Below are 21,236 nucleotides of genomic sequence, written 5' to 3'. Positions count from 1 at the left end.
AACACAATGTAAAAAAAAAAAAAAAAAAAGTAATCTGTATAATTGTATTCGCTTAGGCTTCATATATTACCAGTTAGTAAGAATTGATTGTCTTGTCTTACATGGTAGAATTCTGAAATTCCTACAGAAATTGTTAATCATCTCTGAGGTTACTACTACACATCAAATCTCATGGTTGGATGTGAAGCTGCTATTAACAATAAAGCACTAGTCTAGTTTAGATAACGGTGGTCTAATAGGAAAAAATCTTTCCTGTTTTCCCTGTCTCAGAAGTTCTGCAAACAGGCAAATTTTATTTAATAAAGTAAATATTATTACTGGTGACTCAGTATTAGTGCCACGCAGAATTAGTGCCACTTACTGAAGATGAGTAATGCTAGTTTGTAGCTTCAGCTTTCATTCCAAATGATGCTTGTGGCCATCTGCTCACTGTTTTGTGAGCAGAAGTGTTTTATTTGTACTTCAAGTATTACTGTTTTTCTATAGTATTAGTGGGAGAAAGAGAAGGAGTACCTTAAGATACAGTTTAAAGAAGAGTTTAGAATGATGCAGGAGTTTATTTCTTTGAGAATATGGGAATTTATAATTTGTTAGTTGCAAAAACTTACCTGAATGATGCACGTTATTCCCAATCGCTGCTAATAAAAATATTTATTGTATTGTATAGGCTTTCCTATTTCCTCTTTAGGTCATTATATGGTGCTAAAGAATGGTTGTATTAAGGTTTCGTAAACGTTTTCCTGTTTTCAATTGATCTGCCTAGAATGAGGTTGGCATTGATTTTCATATAGAGGCCCAGCAGGGGGACAAATTACTAAAACAAACAGGCTGGTTTTCTGTATTTTGGAAGGTGGAATAATCTGTTTCTGTTTGATTCAAAAAGAAAAATAATAGCCACTTACTAATAGGTTTGTGTAATTAAATGTATTCTTTGATAAACTAAATTTTTCATAATATCGTCTGTGTCCTGATGTTAAGTAAGTGCTTCTGCAATTTTTCGCAGAGGTATTTTCACCAGATAAATCTTCCAAAATATCTGGTGTAAACCCCTTTGCAAGCAGTGATTCATTTACAGGAAAAATAACATAGCCTATACAATGTGAAGGTGCTTACAAACTTTGAAATGTTACAGGTTTACTCAGATCTGCTCCTATCTTGGTTCAGTTAACATTAAAAATATGTGAAGATGGAGAGTAATTAGCAGTTACCATTAGAGCTTCTTTTAATCTTTTTATGTATTGATGTATTTTGATTTTGTTCTTAAGAGTCCATTGGATATCAGTGGGTCTCACAGGAGCAGGACAAGTACCTCCAGAAGGAGAGATCTTGTGGTGTGTAGCCTGGAATGAGCATGCTTTGATGTGTTCATGTTCTAACATTTTCTGTGTGCACTTACCAAAGCAATAGTTTGGTGAAAGCATGCTTTCACAAGGAAAACAGCATTTATCGGACTGCTGCAATGACTGATGTAATCAAGCACTTTCGCTGTGATAGCAGAGGAAAGGGCTTAAAGAAAGCCTCAGCTTGAAATTTTCAGGGAGTTAACGTCTTCTGATATCCCCAAAAGGGAAGTAAAATGAAATGACAAAGGTTGAACATCAGCCTTGGTAGGTATAAAGGTGTGGCTAAAATTTCTGTCAGGAAGCCTTTTTTTCTAAATTATATTGCTATACTAATCATATCTTTAAGACTGAAATGTGACCGAAAATTCTACTTTTTCAGAAATCTATATTTGTGTATACTTTGTGGTAGTTTAGGCAATTTATCAATGAATATTCAAATGCAAGTTAAAATATTCGTTAGTAAACTGTTGGGCTGTTAGTGCTTTACAGTTAAGTAAAGGTGTAAGTTAAGTGTTGTGATGATAATGATTAGATTAGTATGATCTGTCTCCATTCTCTGATAGCAAGGGTACTCATTTATAGGCAGTAATTACAAATTTTTTAAAAAGAAGTTGGTTAAAATGGATATAGAATCTTGTGGTCCTGTATGGTAATACTTCCAGCAACCCAGAAGGTTCCACTGGCTGTAAATTGTATGAATGAATAAGTCATATTAAGTTATGTACTTATGTGAATATTACATATATAATAATACTCTGGTTCGTGCATTACTTACAGTCAGAATAACTGAGTTATACCTGTGAAATTGTGATTGAACTGGAAAAAACAAGCTTACTTTGCAATGTTTATGGATTTTTTTACTTTCATGTTTTTAAAATGTTGTTGAGTGACAATAGACATGGGGACGCTGACTAATTTATTATTACAAAGCTGTTTTCATGAAATACCCTTGAGTTCCATGTTCCCAGATCCAGCTAGTAGTGGTGATGCTGAGGATGTAATCCTAACAGGCAGACACACAGAACAGGTGTGCAACATGTGCCTGTTTAATTTACATTGCTTGTTAAAAGGCTGATGACAGATCAGCAAGGACAGGATAACTCAGCATTCACCTGACCATGAAAGGCCTCATCCCATTCCCCTTTTTCTGGCTGACCAAGATGAAAGAAAGTCTGTTAGTGAGAAATATACGCAATGTGGGCTGGCCTCACTCTGTCTGTCCACTAACTGCCCTGGGCCTTCATACACAGCTGTGCACCCAGAAAGGGAGTTGGAAATGGAAGAAGACAGACCAAATGGGCCTGATGATCATGCAGAGGGCATGGCTAGACAAGGACAGTTGCCACAAGTGTGTTCTGTGCACAGGCAGACCCTTTTATCCCTGTTTTATCCCACTATCCTCCTCCTTCACACTTGATCCTTCTGAAAACACCTTTACCCTTCCCTTTCCTCACCCGATCCCCAGGTCATATTTCTGTGCATCCCATAATGCTTTCCATGCCCTGTGGGCTGTAACCTCCCTCGGTCTTTGAGCCCCCAAATCCTCATGGGTTCCCCACTTGGACTGTGGGGCTGACTGATGATCTTAGAGGCTTCTTTGCCTGTTTGCATGTGAGACTTTCATCACCCAACAAATGCTGCCTCAGTTTAATGTAATCTACTGTATCAGATTTTGCTTAATTATTTAAAATGCCGTTACCAAAACCACATGAAGTATTTCAGACAACTTACTGCTGTCCAAAATCATCTCACTTTTCACAAATTGGTATGCTATGGGGAAGAAATTAAAAAGTTTTTGTTAAACAGTATTCCAGCCTCAAAATGCCCTTTATGTTGGTTAAATGGCATTCCTGCATGCATATATTTTTCATAGCTAGCAGAGTGTTTTCTTGTAATGCTAAGTCTTAGTCTTTTAAAAAACAAAATCTGACTTTTTTGTACTTCAACGTCAGTATTTTAATTTCTTTTTCTTTTATCTCAGTATGACAGTGCTAAGGATAGACCTACAAGATACTCGGTCCCTGTATGTTAACATTTTGCATGTTTTTGTATGAGTGAAGTCTGCTGTGTGATTTATTTTTGTATGTTTTTTTTAAAGGTGCAATGACAAACTACTACTTTTAAAAGTAGTAGATTTTAAAAAAAAATATAAAAAATATAAAAAATATAAAAGATCAATACGATCATTTTCAGATCTAGAATAGCAATATTGTCTTAACGCTTTCCATAGAGTGCATGTGTAAACTTTCCCTGAGAGAAAATCTAAAATAACACACAGAAAACAGAACAGTTTACAGTAAACACTTATTTATTGGTCATTGTTAAACATTAAGTGTAGTTACATGTGACATACAGTGGATAATTTAAACACAAAACTAAAAATGTCTGTTTATGTATATATTTGTATCCTGTGTTTCCACATAGAAACTTAATATGACTTTTTTCAGTCTAGGGAAAAACTAGTTTGTATACCTTTACTTTAAAACAAAACAAAACAAAACAGGACAAACTCCTTATCATTAGGAGGTGGTAGTACAGTGCATCACATTCTTGTTGGTATTACGCCAAGTAAGATTCATGTGCATCTCTAAACAAAGACAAGCACCAAGTACCACTAAAAGGAGTGCGTAAGCAGTTTAAAAAGCTGAATTTGCTTAAACAGCATTGTCATCTGAATTAGCTGCAAAGAAGCAAACAGTACAATGCTTAAAATAGTCTGTAATGTAAAACCAATAGACTAAAAATGCTTAACCATTTTTCTGAAAGGCTTAAGCAAAGCCTGTCTTCTTCAAAGATGAAGGATGGTTGTAATTTCACTTACCATCTTTTCATACAGCGATAGAAGTAAGGTGTGTTACTCTGGTCAAGTAGGTAGAATTTTCTTCGGTGTTTTCATTGCAGGTGATAAATATCTTAGAGTCAAACATAAGATTTTATGTTTGAAGATGATGTTATTTAGTGGTATTAATTCTCTAAATTTTATTCTTAGAGTCATGCTTACAGTGAATGTCATAGTACGAAGAAGAAATCTGCTTATTCCCGTGATGATTTCTTGGTTGGTTTTCTGCTATAATATTACCAACACACTAACTGTGTGGGGTTCCGTACTAATACAGGGCATGGATGACTTTATTAGCTTGCTGGCATGCATATGGCTTTTCAGGAAAAAAAGAAATCTGTAGTATTGACCAGATTCTGACCTGAAGTTGAGTGTTTGAAGCTGTGGTCATGTCAGTGGAATTACAGCTGAATATAAATACTGTTCTACGAGGGGCCTGTAGAAGGGTCTTTTCAAATTTAGAAGTCGTACCTCTTTGGATTATGGTTTATTCAGTCACAATGAAGATAGGTGTTTTTTGTTTGTTTTTTTTTACCGAAAGGGTTGTTAGACATTGGAACAGGCTGCCCAGGGAAGTGGTAGAGTCACCATCCCTGGAAGTCTTTAAAAGACATTTAGATGTAGAGCTTAGGGATATGATTTAGTGGGGACTGTTAGTGTTAGGTCAGAGGTTGGACTCGATGATCTTGAGGTCTCTTCCAACCTAGAAATTCTGTGATTCTGTGATTCTGTTTACGTTTTGACCACTACTACCTAGAGGGAGTTTAAATGTAGATGTGAATTAAAGTAGGTGGTATTTCCCCTAAACTTTGACATTGTCCCAGTGAGGTTTTGAACAAGAAAGACGTGGAATATTGTGATCTTCTGAAAGCTATTATACAAAATACAGTATATAATATAAATTAATGTAGTGCCAAGAAATGAAATATTTTAGATACTGTTTTTCAGAGGGAATTGACACTGATAAAAGTGGTATTGGCTTCAGGTGTCAGGGGAGTTAGAGCAGCAGTGGATGCTTGCGTTGAGACAAGGCTGAAATAATTTTTATATTTCATTTTAGTTACTTGTATTACAGCATTTTTCTGTGTGCTTTTAAGGTGCAATTTCAGACAAATATTTTTCTTGTACTCTTAGTTCTTAAATAAATGTATAATATAAATCTTTCTGCCTCCTTGGGATACAAAACACTACTTTCTTGAAGTGCTTTTAAAGCACCACATTGTACCACATCTCTTTATCAAATTTCTCCTTGCATGTACTTATATATACTGACTGTGTGGGGAGTGTCTGAAAACAACAGAAATAAGCCAGAATTTTTAAGCCAGTTTAACAGAAATAAGCCAGGACTGCTAGGCTTCAGAATTTGTGCTTGGTATCAAGAAAAGTGTTAGGATTCGGACAAATGCTGAAGAATCATGAAATGTGATTCTTAGGAATTTTTCTTCCCCCCACATTCTTGTTCAGGATGGTATCTAATGGAAAGAAGATCAAGCAAACAATTGTACTAATTATTAGTGAGTTAGCTGTATTTTTTTATTATTATTTCATGCTGTACTTGGCACGTTGTAGACAAAGTTTTAGTGTTTTCTTATTTGTTAGGGAGGTAATAAGACTACTACTTTAGGCAAGACATTAACAATACAGAATATGCTGACATACAGAAAAAAAATTACAATGTTCTGTACAAGTTCTGGGCTCGGGAATGTTTGGGGAATGTTGAGATGGAATTTTAATTCACAGGATCTTTAGATGTGACCTTTGTTCTGTTCTTTTTATTTTTATTTTTTCTTCCACAGAGTGGACTTTACCACGATCAAAGAAATTATAGCAGCCTTAGATATAATAAACCTGTTCCTTCGTATCATACTTGGGTCTGTCTTATCTTCCTATATACATTTGTTAATACATAAAATATATGAAGCCTATTAAAAATTTAGCACCACCGTACTACTTCATTCTACATTACAGTAAATGATAAATTAACAGTCTGGTGAGATAGGTAGCATCTCCCAGCAACTGCAACTACTTTCATGGTCAGGTTTAAGTAAGTATCTAAAGGAAATTGATGTGTCTTTTGAAAGCTACTGAATTTCATATAACTTTCTTCAAATCTTTTGATAAAAATTATAGCCTGTTCTTATTAGTGTTTTACATCATGCTTTCAAAGATAATGGATTTTCTTGGAATCTTTTTCTACACTTTTCTTAAAGCTTTTCTCTGTTATAGCTATGAAATTTAATACTTCAATCTTAAGAACTTTTGGTGAATGCAGAGCAATAGATAAAAAACATTTACTGTACAGAGAAAAAGTTTCTTTTTTTCTATTCTTCACATTACAGTCATCTTCCCTGTACAGTGATCCAGTGGCAACAACTAGGAATTACAGGGTTAGTACAACACGATAGAATATTTTTCTTCTCTTCAGATATTTTAATGGCCCTCAGAAATTTAAATTAACACTTTTCTTTATAGGTGTCTTCTGTAAACACTGGTTTGATAAGAAGTATCAGTTTGGTTCGTAAGCGCCATTTGCATGGTTGCCTTAAATTTGTATTGTATGGCTGTGTGGCTTGACAATATTAAATGTGCATTCATTTCATGTTTTTAAATACATGCAGCTTGTGTGTCTCATTTTTGGGAGGCATAAGTTTAAGATTCTTAACATTGCTAGATTGCCTCTTTATTTTGGTAACTGATGTTTTAATGGTATTTTTTACAGATGTTCATAAAGTTTATGAATAATATAGTGATGTTCAAGAACACTGGCCTTAGAACAAGTTAATCCAAGCATGCTAAACAACAACTGCATGTGTAATAAAAAATATCTAGCATTTGAATGGGGAAAATCATAGTCATGAAATTACAGAAATTTGTGGTAACTACACTTCACATACTTTCAAATAAGGTGCCATATTCAAATTTCATAACCATACAAAAATGTAATAGGATGAAAACCTAACCTACAGCAGCTAGAAATGCTGTAAGAATGCCTAAGATAACTCTATAAAACCCCTATTGAAAAGTTGATGTGTATGCTTGAAACTTTATGCCTTTTGCTGCTACAGTAATTCAAATCTAACTTATACTGCCATCTAGAGAAATTCTAAAGCTGTGTAAGAAAACAGTCAAGTATTTTTATATAATATTTTTATGTAGTTAGGTCCTACTTTTCACTTAGATTGCAAGTAGAGATCATTTACATTTTGATTTTGTGCATGTTTTTGATAAAACATTAGAGGATCCAGAGGGAGAATGAGACCATTATAATTGCTGTTGCGTATAATTCTTTACTGTTGGAGATCCCTTCAAAGGTAGGGAGAAAGCATTATGAGACTATAAATTTTTATTTAATCTGGTGCCCAGAGCTTCCTTTTTTTTTTTTATGTTTTCCTTTTTCCTTTACGTAGGATATTTATTATATCCTATGTAAACAGATTTCAGCCTTGCACCTTGAAACTTTTTTTTTTTTTTCCTCAGGAGAACATGTGTGGGTTAACAAAGTCAAATTGATGACTGTACAATAAAACTTCCATTCCCAGGGTGGTTGGCAACTTCTAAAGGCTTCAGAATAACGAGAAACATATTTCACTTTAAATATTTTTCTTCTGAAAATATCTTTCTTTAAAAATTGTTTGGCCATTTTTCAGGGAAATTTAGATTTATGTTGGGAAACAGACATCCCTGTTAGTGGGAGGAAACTGCTGGAAATTTTAAAAACTGTTATTCATCCTTTTGAAAAGTTAAAATGTTAACTGGAAAATGCGTAGATGGGATAAGGTAATAAGAATGAAGTTTCATTGCTCAATATATTACAGTGCATAAGTGTGTGACAGTTATTTCTCAGACAGACTATAAATGGTGCTTCATTCCCTCTGTTTCTCAGGCGTCTTTGTGTGGTGATGGATTGCATAGCTCATATAGTTCTCACACTGTAAGTGTTACAGGCTTTTAGTTCCTTCCTTTCAAAATCTTTGTTTTCTGGAGACAAAAATCAATGAAAATTATGAACATTTCCATCATAACTTCTCTTTAGCCATCTGAATACAGTTGGTATTCTTCAAGAGCAAGCTCAATTCGAAGTAGTCCAGTGGTGAGCATTACTTCTGCATGTTTTGCTGAATGCCTTGATACTAACACACAACGATTGAGTATTTACACTGTGGATCATTTTTATTGATGAACACATAGACTTGATATTCACTTTGCATCAAAAAATGTCATGTGTCTGATGTAATTTTTAGCAAGATACGAACTTTTAGCAGTAAGATAGTAAAGCATAGAAGCAATAAAAAAAACCAACACATTCTTATCATCTCTCGCAAATGTAAGAAGTACCTGCTTGATTTTTCTGATGATTGGTACTCAAAAATGAGAAAAAACTGTTCTGGATCTGTTTTGTGTTAATACTGTCATTCCAAAGATGCTTTTTTTTCATGCTGCAAACTGATTGTAAATAGTTGCACCATGTTTCTGCACCAGAACAACTGTATTGGTTTTGTTAGTGCAGCAGCTCATTTGTTGTGCTACATTAAAAAAAAAAAAAAAAAAAAAAAAAAAAAAAAAGTGTTCAGTTATGAGTTAAGCTGAAGTGTTCAGTCCTGTTTTCATTTTTCACATATTCTCAACAATGTTACAGAGAAAGACTAAAAAGAGATCTGTCAGAAACTGTTTTTTCAGCTACAACAGACCTCCGAGTGAATTTTTAAAGGCATGGGGAGAAAGGGAATTTTGCCGTTTCTTCATGGAGCTCCAAAATGTAGGAGGTGTTACCATCCAATTCTGAAGTCTCTTGAACTGTGAACATAGTATTTGTCCCAATTAAGTTTCTGATAAATTTCTTAAGACAAGTACTCCTTAGTCCCTATTGAGATAAATTTATTAAAATACATATTTTATACATATGTAGGAATTTATATTATCAGATCTCAGTACGTTTGTGATATTGTTAATGCCAGGATACACTAGTGAAGGTTTAATAGGGTCCAAAATATCTATTTAACAATTGAATGAAATAACTCTGAAAGGACTATATTAAGCAGACCAAGTAAAAATGTTATTCATAATGTAAGCATCATTTTCTGTACTTCTGTTAATATTTTGGTTTCATTTGAGTGTTGCATTGGAAATCAACACACTACTCATTGTAAATCAAAAAGGAAAATGGGACATAACTTGAAATCAGAGTAGAAAACAATGTTGGAAAATTACGAATCCATGGTGCCTCTGCATCTTAAAACCAGTATTAGTTTTGATAGACTGGTCAAGAAAGAGAGAGGTGTGCCTGCTTCTGAGACCAGTTTACTAGTTGACATTACTGGCCTCCCTTCTGAGAGGGGATACATCAATAAAGAAACCTTCACCCCGTGGGGTGGTAATTTCTGTAGTTTCTTCTAAGGCTTTTGAAGGTATGTTTTAGGCAGTCAACGGTAATGAATTAAATCTGTAATGAAAACAAAACTCTTAGGGTAATATTTGAGGAGGATCTGAGCAAATTGCAAATTTCCTTTTGCATTGGCTGCCGTGAAGATTTGAACATTGCCCACTCAATTTTATCACAAATCTAAGTGTGTTTTGTTCCATTATATTCTTCTATTACAGATTGTATGATAGAAAATAAATGTATTAGCCCCTTGATTAGGGTTTTAGTCTTGTGTTTTTTTTTTTTTTTGCATTATTATTATTTTTTAACGTAAGCCATATTTGATGCTTCAGCCTTCTAGTATAACTGTTCCCCTTAAAACAAACAACAACAAAAACTGAAACCTCAGAAAACTTCATTTCTGTTCAGAAAAATTGTGCCGAAATACCTGTTTGTTTAAGCTTGTATAAGTCATTCATTTTATCCTGTTTGTTTTTTTTTTTTTTAATGCTTTAATTATAACTTCACTTTTTTCCCATACTGAACAGATTTTTCATTCATGTTATACAAGTTCCTTATGCAAAACAGGCAAGCACTTGTTTTAGTAAAACATTAATTATTTTATATAATATAAATTATGGATTTAATATTGCTATTATTATTAAAATGCATAAATATATCTTAATCCTTGTGGTATACAGATGAAGGAATCGAGAAAACTGAATCCTCTGATCATGGCATGCAAGTGTGAATAGTGATTTGGGTTGCATACTGTCTTTCAAATTTTTTTCTAGTTCCTTAATTATTTTAAGGTAGCTGTTTTGCTGAATTTACTGTAGGCATAATTTGAGATGTAGGTGTTGATCAACCAACTATTTCATATGTAACCGGTCCCATTTGCTTAAAAGACATCTCACTTTCTTTTAATCAGAATGAGATGAGGCTACATCAATTACATATATGAAGTACAAAGTTGCAAATTATTTTTTAAATGGTGAAATGAGATGAAGACTATTTTCAAGATGTTCATTAAAAGATTTTCTTTCATGTGTATACTTTAATGTCCACAGTAATGTGCTTAACACGTGTAACATACTTTTGGTATGATATTTTGCTTTAATTCCTATGGCAATTGTAATGATTTTAGTATGTTTAGGTATATCTTGCCTTTTTTACAACAAGTGTTGTGTAGCATTAGAATTTTTTCCTCGCTTTTTTTAGGTGCCTGACATACAGCTTTGGGGAAGAAGTTTATCTCCCTTTGTAAAGCCTCTTAAAGTTATGAATGAGAGAAATCCCAGATTAGATTGATAGTAGTGTGGTGACAGGGATTTAAAGAAAAATAATTTGTTGGGAAAGTGTTTTTCTATTTCTTGATTTCTTATGATATCACCTGCTTTTATCATGTACAAACTTCATTTTTTAAATAAATGTAATTTATATAGGTTGTTTGGCATTATTAATCCAAAACCTTTTTGTATATCTGATTATATTTTTTATGACTCCAAACAAGGAAAATGAATTGGTAATAAATGCTCGTTAGCCTTACTTCTACATACCATTCATGTTTACTATTTGATAATTTCAGGTGTTTTAAAATTATGTATATACTGACCAAAGTATTCATAATGTGTGGCATGTGCTTTATTCATATGGAAACATTCTAGATAAAAAAAAATATAGAAGAAATGGATATTTAACCGTTAGAAATATTTTTTGCAGGAATAAATTGCAGTAATTACATTGATTTACTATCTTTTTAAATATGTTTTTGTTCATTCTGTATTCTGTGATATCATCTTCAGTTCTCTCTCAACCTTCTCCTTATCTTTTGAAGTCCTCTGATTTTTCTGATCAAAGTGAAACTGCTGCTGATTATTTTAGTCGTTCCAACCGCAGGGGAAGCATTGTTTCTGATGCAGATGATGTCCAAGTTTTGAGTAGTGTGAGTGCAATGCTTGTTGTTATACTGTGGTGAACACAGCAAACTTACTAACCACGGATTTTCTTTTTGTACTCCAAATGAGTAAATGCTGTAAAAGAATTTGGAGATATTTAATGGCACATAGGTTTGTTGAATGACTGGGGCTTGTTTCAAACTAGTGGCTGTCTTTTGTATAAAAATGTCTGGAGTCTGAATTTTTAAAAAGTATTTTGTCTTTGCATGCTGCTTTATCTTAAGGAGATTTTGCCTGTTGCTAGAAGCATGTGACAAGTGCTAACGCTTCACGTTTTTCATGTGTGATAATCTTAAGCATCTCTTCACTGTGAATTATTTTTTTTTTCTTCTGGAAATTCACTATATAAAGTTAACAATGTCTAGACATGTATGGTGTTTTGGAATAGTATTATTTGGTTTAGTGACAAAAATAGATACTTAGAGGTGTGCTGTTGTTACTGTGTTTTAGTATTCAATCATCCATGATGAAACTTTGTCAAGATTCCTTAATGTAGCACTCAATGCTCCAATAAAAAAAAAAAAAAAACACGGGGGGGGGAGAGGGATTTTTCATCACAGGAAAATTGTGATGGCAATTTTCCCGTGCATTTGTTTAATCTGAGCATCATTAATGACAAACCTAGCTGCCTTTTCTTTATTTTAACTAATAGTTTTAAAAATTTTTGTTACTTGTAGTCGGATTTTTTGTGCTTAACAGTGGAAAAAATAGGGGAATTTCTATTCTTCGTCATGTCTTCGAAATAGTGGTCAGGGCCAGCATATGCTGTAAGAGGAAAGACTGGGAGAACTGGGCTTGTTTAGCTGGGCAGAGGGGAGGCTACGTAGTGATGTACAGCAGCTCCCAATGCTTCTGAGCTGTGCCAAGCAGCGCTGCACAAGGTTGCTGTTCCTTGGGAGGTTCACACTGGAAGAATCTCTACAAGGAGGTAACTGCTGCTATCACGGGTGACACCAAGGCTGGAGACTCCATCCTCCTAGACTCCTAGCTAGCGGAAGCTAGCTAGGTAACAGCGTGGCTCACCTGGATTTATGTCCACAGCCATTCTGCTTTGAATGGGAGGCTGGACCAGTTAACTGCTACTGTACCCTTAAAATCACTATTTCTTAATTCCACTTTTAGACGATTTAATATTCTTATAGTGCTGATTAACTTGCAGTAATGTGCAAAATGTATCTTTATATATGCTCCAAGTATGACAGACCAGCCATTTTTCCAATTTAAATTAGAGCTTTTATTTTCTTCCTAATAAAACTTCTTCTCTCAAGCTAATACTCTGCTGAGAGAAAATATGCAGGCAGACACTGGCAATTATGCTATCTTCTCAGTTGTTTTTTATCATTGTTATAACATAAATGTAATTTAGAATTTGCATATTCAATGTTATTTACATACTCTTAATGTAAATGTAGAATATGATAATGTTCTAAGTTTTTCCAAATGGATACTTGAGATCAGTTGGATTTTTTGTGTCATTTTTACCGACACAGGTGACAAGTGTTTGCAAATAAAAATTGCAGGTGTCATTGGAGATGATGAATTTGCCATGGAAATGCATTGTTGACCTGTAGAAACCATAACAGAAAGAAATAGATCTCACAGAGTACTATTTGTTTCTGCTGTGATTATAGCAGACTTCCACATGTGTTGCCATGGGTCTGGGACTATCGTATGTTTTTGGAGAAACAAGATTTAAGAAAGATCATGCTTCTAGGAAATATATCAACATGTTGTGGTCTTCATTTAGTTTTACCTAGTTTGATTCATAGAAATGTTGAAAATATGCAGTGCAAATTCGGATTGTCAAAGGTTCCTAAATGTAAATTTCGGTTTAATTTATTCTTCTGCTCAGGCTTCAGTTCAAAAAATATGAATTGAAATTATTTAATAATTCAGAGCTTTCACCTGAATTGTTGTTGCCCTGATGTAATTTGTCGTTTTACCAACGAGTGTGAAGTAAGAAATGTGTTTTCTAATAACTAGGTTATTCACGCTGGTATCACTGATTGTCTGAAGTGCACTTGCATGAAACTTCATGTTTGTTATGCCACCAAGTGTTGTAGTCACTACTATGTTCAAATTTAAAGTAGTGATACTTGTTCTGATGTTCAGTACTTTAACCTTAATAATGACTTTCTGGAAGATGTTGTAAAAAAAAGTTTCTGGCTTTTTCTTTACAAGCACTCATTTATTTTGCAATAAAGGTAAAAACTGTTTTGAGGCTGTATATTTTTCACCATATTTTGATGTATGTTAACTTCTGGAATTTTTTTCTTTTATTGTTTCACTTCATGTTCTTAAATATTTCACAATATCTCTGAACAGAAGAAGATAGTGCTTCTGTAGTCTGTCATTGTGAAAGGTGCATTGTAATCTTTTTCCCTTTTCTATTTCAGCTGGAAGAAAAGAGTGAAAAATCACATTCAGAAATTTTTTCAAGGGTAAGAAGTTTGAAATTAAAATTTTAAAAATAAAATCTAAAATACTCTTATTCTTTTGCTTACTTCTAGCAAGTATTGGTTTATTTCAGAATTCCTTTTCTGGGAGAAATATTCAGAGGGAGAGGTAGTATTTTAAGATACTAGGGCTATGAAACATTCTGAATCCTGTTGGCAGTAATAATTTTAGCAGTGTTTTCCCAGCACTGACAGCCTCCTTGTGAACACTTTCCAAACAGAAAACTGGAAATTAAGTTCAAATATTTAAATAACTCATAAGTCCTCTAGTTTTTTTTTCTGTGCTGCTACATTCTGGGAAGTGGTTGAGTCACCATCCCTGGAGGTCTTGAAAAGACATTTCACATTTAGATGTCTTAGTGATATGGTTTAATGGATGACTTTGTTCATATTGAGGTTGGACTCGATGATCTTGGAGGTCTCTTCCAACCTAGATAATTCTGTGATAATCTCTGTGTTCCTATTCTGTGTAAGTTGCTCATATACCAGGTGATGGCAAACAAACCTTTGTTTCACCAGGAAGTAGCATAAGTTTTAGAAAATATTCAGAGGAAAATACTGTCTCTAATGTAATATTAAGAAACAGATGAAATGAGAAAATTTATTAATGATTGTAAAGGAATTTAAAAGAGTAATGTCAAGTATATCAGAAATCCCAGTATTGTACCTGATACATTGTTTTCCCTTCTTTAAGCCATCATCTCACAATTCGATTCCTCTGAGTGGCAACTCTTCTAGGAGAGGAAGTGGAGATACGAGCAGTTTACTGGATCCTGATGCCTCTCTCAGTGAATTACGGGTAAACAGCATTTTCAGAGAATTTGAAGCTAGTTAAAGATTGTATTTGGGGTTATGAGGAATTCACTTTGTTACAAAAGTGTTTCTTAATAGTAAGAAAAAGTTATGAGAATGTAACTTTCGCAACAAAACATTTTTATTTATCTTGATAATTGCATTTGTTATGTTCTAATTATTTATGGTACTGACAGTTTAGCTTATTTTAAATACAGGAATTTGTTTATGTCAATTTGAAATAACTGTGTCCTATTTGAGATCTGTTTTAATTCTTGTGGCTTGGATTCAATGACATAAACAAAATCTTAATTTCCATCTAGATTTTGTGAATTAAATAGTTTCTGTAAATTATGGCAGGCTTTGGCATTTGACAGAAGTTCATATAAACCCTTTAATGCTCTTTCAGCTGTAAATTATTTCCCCATACTTCTTATGCAATGGTTCATTCCTATGTCCTGCAGGATATCTATGATCTTAAGGACCAGATACACGATGTAGAAGGGAGATACATGCAGGGACTTAAAGAACTAAAGGTATCAGGGCTTTTCCCCAGCATGCATTCTGTATGGGTGTTTTGGGGTAATGGGATATCCAGTGAGATATCACTGGTTCCACTAACTATATATGGCTTTACTAACAAGATATTTTAATTTCCTTAAAGCATGTACCTAACATTTAATGCATAGAGAGCATCAGATTAAGTTTGACATATGGGTAAAGATATTAAGTATACTATCTCAATATATGTTCAAAATTATTATTTGATTTATGTTAAAAATAGTATTGACTTCTATATTTTAGCAGGTATTTTGTGGCAAGGTTATGAGAGGTTTAATCTATTTTTTCAAGTGTTTTGTTAGTAAATAAATACCTATTCCAAGTAATTGGTATATATTGAATGTGGAAGATAGAAAAAAGATGTAGTTACAACAAAGAACTTAAGAATTAGTCTTCCAATATTCAGTAAGTAATACATTTTATAAAGCAAAACTGAGGTAATACTCTTGAAAGATGTGCAGGCATATTGCTTGGAGAAGAAGGTTATTTTTCATCAGATCATTTGTAGTGTGCCATTAAGAAATTATATTTATATATAGAAAAATAAAGTTTTTGATGCTTGTGGTTTGCAATTTCAGTTATCTTTCTCCAAATAGGTTGGTATTTTCAGTATTAGGTTAATGAAATTTGTCTCTATTTTGGCTTGTTTAAGCAAGTATGTTTTTCTTATGTAAATTTGCAGTTTATTTACAGTTTACAGTTAATCTAAAGTATGATTGGTTTCCTCCCTTCTGCCCTGAAGGGAAACTGAATACAGCAAATTGCATGGCTTATAATACCGTTTTTCAATATATTTATTCTATTCTCTTTCCTGTTATCTAATTGTGAATGGTTCTATATAAAAGTAAAGAACTCTTGACATACTTGTTTTATATCCATACAGAGAAAGAATTCAATGAGTGCTGCTTGCTACTAGAGCAATTTAACTGCTCTTTGAATTTCCATATTAAGCATGTTAGATGGTATAGTGAAGAGAAAATAGGTAATTTGAGCTGTTCAGCATAGCAAAAATTATTTGAATTTTAGAGGATAAGTAACCCTCTTTCAAACTGATAGAGAGGCTCAGACATTCTAATCCTGTTTTAAACATATTGCTATATGACTATTAAAAAGGACTTCAAAGAGTAAAGTTGTTAAAAAGCTCCTTTTTTTTTTTTTTTTTAATTTCTTGGTGCTCTAAATGTTTTCCTTAACACATTTGAAGAATGGCAAGATTGTTTGACATAGCCATGATTGTACTAACTTTGAATAAAATGTGAGATTGCATCATATTTTCAGAATGGATCTTTCTCTAACACTCATGTTTGCCAGTGTCTTAAGACTGCAGTTCTGAATCATAACACTAGGTGCTGTTACTTATTGTATGTAATCCATCAGAGTTGCCAGAGAGCACAGGAGTACAGTAGACAATGAGATCTTGACCTATGTTTAGCTTACTAAATCAAATTTCATTTTATGCTATTGTTTCACGTTATTATTAATAATAATGAATAATATGTTCTTAAGCTATATTGCTATCCAGAGACATTCTTTCAGGAACCCTTCTTTCTAATTAAGAAGATAATGCCTTTTCCGTAACCTCTGCTTTAGCTGTTTTGTCTTTTGTGTGTTTGAAGGTCTAGTAGGATGCCTGCTTCTACCTCTTTTAAGTGTTCTGTTGTTGTTGTTTTTCCAGAAGTTGAGTAACAGCGAGCTGTAGTAACATTACCAGCATATCGCTGTGGTTGCCCAACCCCTGCAGTACTAACAGTGTGTTTTCTACCTGGCTCCAAATCTGCTGGGTTATCAGCACAGTAAACTAGTCTGTGTAGTTCTGATTTAGTCAGTTCTTCAAATTTTTTGATGTCTGTTTTCTTACTCTCTCCATATTCCCTTGTCAGTTAGAAATTAATACTCTTTCTTTCCTCGAGATTTTTCTCTTTATGCATTTTATGGAGCTGTCTTGATGTCTGTTAGGTTTAATCGTCTTGTTCTAGCTAAACAGGCTTATTTGTATAGCCTTTTGTCATTGCTGGTAGAATTATTAGTGGTATCTTCATAGATACAGGTTTCATGTGGAATCTTATTATCCATTTTCATTCCAGTCCATTCCCACTGCTTCATCCTTAGGCATCCCACTGCCTCATGCATGCATTTCAAAAATTCTTCTAAATTTGTATTATTTTTTTGCAAGACTGGCAGATTACTGAAGCTGTATGTAACTCTTATACTATAGGGAATGTGTACAAGTCATCCCTCAAAAAAAGGCATGGTTCCAAATAAATAGTAGCAATGTACCATTTTTTTTTAAATTGATCAGAGACTTAAGAATAGCGTGTTTTTTTTTTTTTTTTTTCTTGGAAGCAATCGTCACTCATCTGTCTCAAAATTAACTTATTTGTCTTCCATAACTGCATATTTTTCCCCATTAATGTAATTATTTACATTTTAATCTGATCTTTTAAGCTTCGAGCAAGTCTCTTTTTATTTTTCTTTTCTTTTTTTTTAGGCTGTTAGAAGCAAACTGACAGTGACAGGTGTCTTTCTTACAGTGCTTGTAGATGACTTGAGTCCTGCAGCACGTGGCATACAGTAAGGGAGAAATGGGTTTTTATTAAGATGCTGTTTCAGCTGCCTGACGGGTGGAGGTAGGGAAGAGAGAGTGCATGCTCCTTTCAGAGGCACACAATGATAGGGCAAGGTGTAACAGAAAAAAAGTTGCATTGTAAGGAGAGAAATTCCAGTTGGTCTTCAAGAAAAAGAGTTTCCACAGGGAAGGCAGTCTACATCCCTGGAGACATACAGAATGAACTGGAGAAAGCACTGAGCAGCCTGACTTCAGTAGGCCCTGCTTCAATTAGGAGGTTAGGCCAGATGGCACCCAGAGGTCTCTTCCAACCTAAATCATTATATGACTCTACTCATGACCCTCACAGAAGCAATCAATAACAGGCACTGTTTCCTAGCTCTTTTCTTGTTGTTTTTTTTTATTCCTGTATATTCCCATAGAAGGACGCTATCATTCATTTAAATGTTATTTTCCTTTACCTCTATATTAAATTATTGTTTGGAAGTCATTGGAAGGTTGCAGTCTCTGATGTTTTGTTTCACCAGTTATTACAGGATTTATCATGATTGCGTTATCAAAAAATGTTTTCTGTGATTTTAATCTAAAACTTGAATTACCTGAATCTACTTTCAGATGATCTTTAGTTTTTCATTATTTTCTTCCATCTTATCCTGAATCTTCTTTGCCACTTGGAGTTTAATATTTCCCAGATAATAATGGTACCTTTCTTATCTTTTTACTTCTTATGTTGTCTTTTCTCTTCTGATCTGTACAACTCCTGAATTATTTTTTCTGGGGTTTCTGAAATACTGTATTTCTCCAGCACAAAATTCCTGAATTCAATGAATTAAACAGAGGTATAAGTGTATGTAATTGATAGAATTATAAAATGGAAAACATGCACCTTACAGACAGCTTTTTCAAAATGAAGATTCATTATGACATGGAATAGAGTTCGGTGCTTAAACTTTATTTTTAATTTTTAGGAATCAGATCGTTACCAGCCTCTCCCCTAAAATCTGAGTCTTTACTTCTACTGTTAGGTTTTCTGGAAAACCCAGGCTTGGTGCCCTTCTGCTGATGTCATGTCATAATCTGTCCACTGTCATAATAACTAAACATGGATGTTATGATAATGTGTGACGTACTATTCCCTAGAAAATATTATTCTATTTTTTTCAGAAGATAAAACAGTTTCAATATAATCTGAAGTATACACCACTACTTAAGTAATGAAAATTAAGTTAAAGATATTCTTAGAGACTTTTATGTAGTCTTTTATAGTCGTCTGTTTGAGTTTTGTCAGATTTGTTGCTGAATTCTGAAGTGGTTTCCTGTCCATACACTGAAAATGCAGTAAAGCTGTGATAATACGTCTTTGTTCGTGTAAGTTAAGTTATGAAGTCGGCAGAGCAGAAAGTGCAAGTGGAATATTATCTTGTAATTTTCATGGTTTTGTAACGATAACTATCGGTTGATGGGTATAACTTAACCTGAACAATGGAAATCAAACTGTGACTTCATATCTCTAAAAACATGACACAAATAATTGTTCAGAAACAAAAATGTTTGCAAAGTTTGATTGTGAAATAGCTAACACTTCAGTTTTAATGATAAAATTAAAAATTAATTAAAATAATTTTATATTTAAAGTTAGACTAATATAACCCTTTCTACTGCCTCTAGGATTCACTAGCTGAAGTTGAAGAAAAATACAAGAAAGCTATGGTTTCCAATGCTCAACTAGACAATGAGAAAAACAATTTGGTTTACCAAGTGGATACTCTAAAAGATGTCATTGAGGAGAAAGAAGAACAGATAGCTGAGTTCTACAGGGAAAATGAAGAGAAGTCAAAGGTACTGATTTTTTTTTTTCTTTTTGGTCACTAACAAGATAAATCATAGCAAGCCTGCACTTTTTAATAAGAAATGGTCAAAAACCTTTGGATTCACAGAAAAATATGTCCATCTTAGTGGCCAAAGATCTTTTACATATTATGGAGTTTAAGTTTTAAAAAAAAAAAAAAGTTAGTTAATAACAAACACTAATGTTAAATATATTCATTTGAACAGAACAGAGCATGTTCTGTCACACTTTCTTGGAAAGGGAAAATCTATGTGGCAGCTTTTTTTCCAACAATATGGAGATAAATTCAGTATCTGAGTCTTTCTTACTGATCTTTTATATAAACTTTTATGGCATTTTTTCTCTCCCCTCCAAATTTTATTAAATGAAATCTCTATAGTAAGTGTCTGGAAAACTTACCTAAAACTTACTTTGTTATTTTTAGCCACTAGGTATTTCTAGGAATTTCTTAAGCTGTTGCAGGAATTTCTTAGGTAATGTTATGTTAAAGGAGATTAGTATTTTTTTTTAACTTTGTATTTAAGATGTATGACAAACCACAAATAAATTCATGATTTATTTGCTTATTTGATATAGGAATTGGAAAGACAGAAACACACGTGCAGTGTTCTACAGCATAAGCTGGATGAACTTAAAGAGGGCCTTCGACAGAGAGATGAATTGATAGAGGTATGTTGATATGCAATAATGAATGATAGAACCTGTGCAAATAAGAACAGTGTAAGATTTGAACAGGAGTAGTCATATACAAAATGAGCTTAATTAGTCCAGATTCCTTTTCGTAGGCTTAACATCATCCCCAGTTTCTAAAATGGTAATAGTTCCTTAGATATAATTGCACTGTTTAAGGGCTTATTTTTATCCTTGGTAATACCAATATCAATTGATCAATTTCAGTATCAATATCATTTGATAATGAAATTTCTGGATTAGTTCTTCTGTTAACGTGTCCTGTGCTTTTGCTGTATTTCTAAAGTTCTTTGAACAGATGCTGCAACTTGACTATTCCAAATTGTGGACAAACTGCTGATATTTTTTGCTGGTTTTGCCTGGAGTTGCAGTGCTTTGAAGGCAGACTAGATAAAGAATTCATCATACACATAATATGCTTCTCAGCAGTTTATTCCTAATTTTTTTTTGTTGTTAATGGACAGTATCTTGCAAACATACAATGTTTTAAACTTATTGGCTAAATGGTAGCTTTATTTATTTGATATTTATGTACCTTCCTGCTGACAAATTTATGGAATGGAAGTACAGGCTAGAAGCCCATTAATAAAGTTTCTTGCATTAACATTATTATTACATAATTACAGTTTTGTTCTGTGACAGTGAACTTCCTAATGTATTTAAGTAACTTATAAGCATGCACGTAGAAAGCTTTTTATTAGTACGCTGTTCCCCTTTCGTCTTATTCCATAAACAAGGTTGTTTTTCTAAATAACAGAATGTGTTGGGAAGGGGCTGGGGGCAGCTGGTGGGTGGGTGAGGATGTTTGGTCCTAAGCAGTACT

At 33.5% G+C, this 21,236-nt stretch overlaps 1 protein-coding gene across 9 annotated transcripts in view; it reads left to right on the top strand.

Annotated features, from left to right (window-relative positions):
• Positions 1-21,236, top strand: part of LRRFIP2 (LRR binding FLII interacting protein 2) — a 54,330-nt gene that overhangs the window by 23,139 nt on the left and 9,955 nt on the right. For 5 of the 9 annotated variants that reach the window (XM_032181518.1, XM_032181517.1, XM_032181520.1 and 2 more), the window contains exons 4-8: positions 13,896-13,940; positions 14,650-14,754; positions 15,212-15,283; positions 19,543-19,713; positions 20,300-20,392. In XM_032181518.1, coding sequence (XP_032037409.1) covers positions 13,896-13,940; positions 14,650-14,754; positions 15,212-15,283; positions 19,543-19,713; positions 20,300-20,392 — 486 coding nt within the window. The remainder of the gene's footprint in view (positions 1-13,895; positions 13,941-14,649; positions 14,755-15,211; positions 15,284-19,542; positions 19,714-20,299; positions 20,393-21,236) is intronic. The other 4 variants (XM_032181519.1, XM_032181522.1, XM_032181523.1 and 1 more) reach the window with 1 other exon arrangement.

The sequence above is a fragment of the Aythya fuligula genome, chromosome 2 (genome assembly GCF_009819795.1).
Source record: "Aythya fuligula isolate bAytFul2 chromosome 2, bAytFul2.pri, whole genome shotgun sequence".
In the NCBI taxonomy this organism is placed as follows: Eukaryota; Metazoa; Chordata; class Aves; order Anseriformes; family Anatidae; genus Aythya; species Aythya fuligula.
This window is presented reverse-complemented; position numbering and strand designations above follow the sequence as displayed.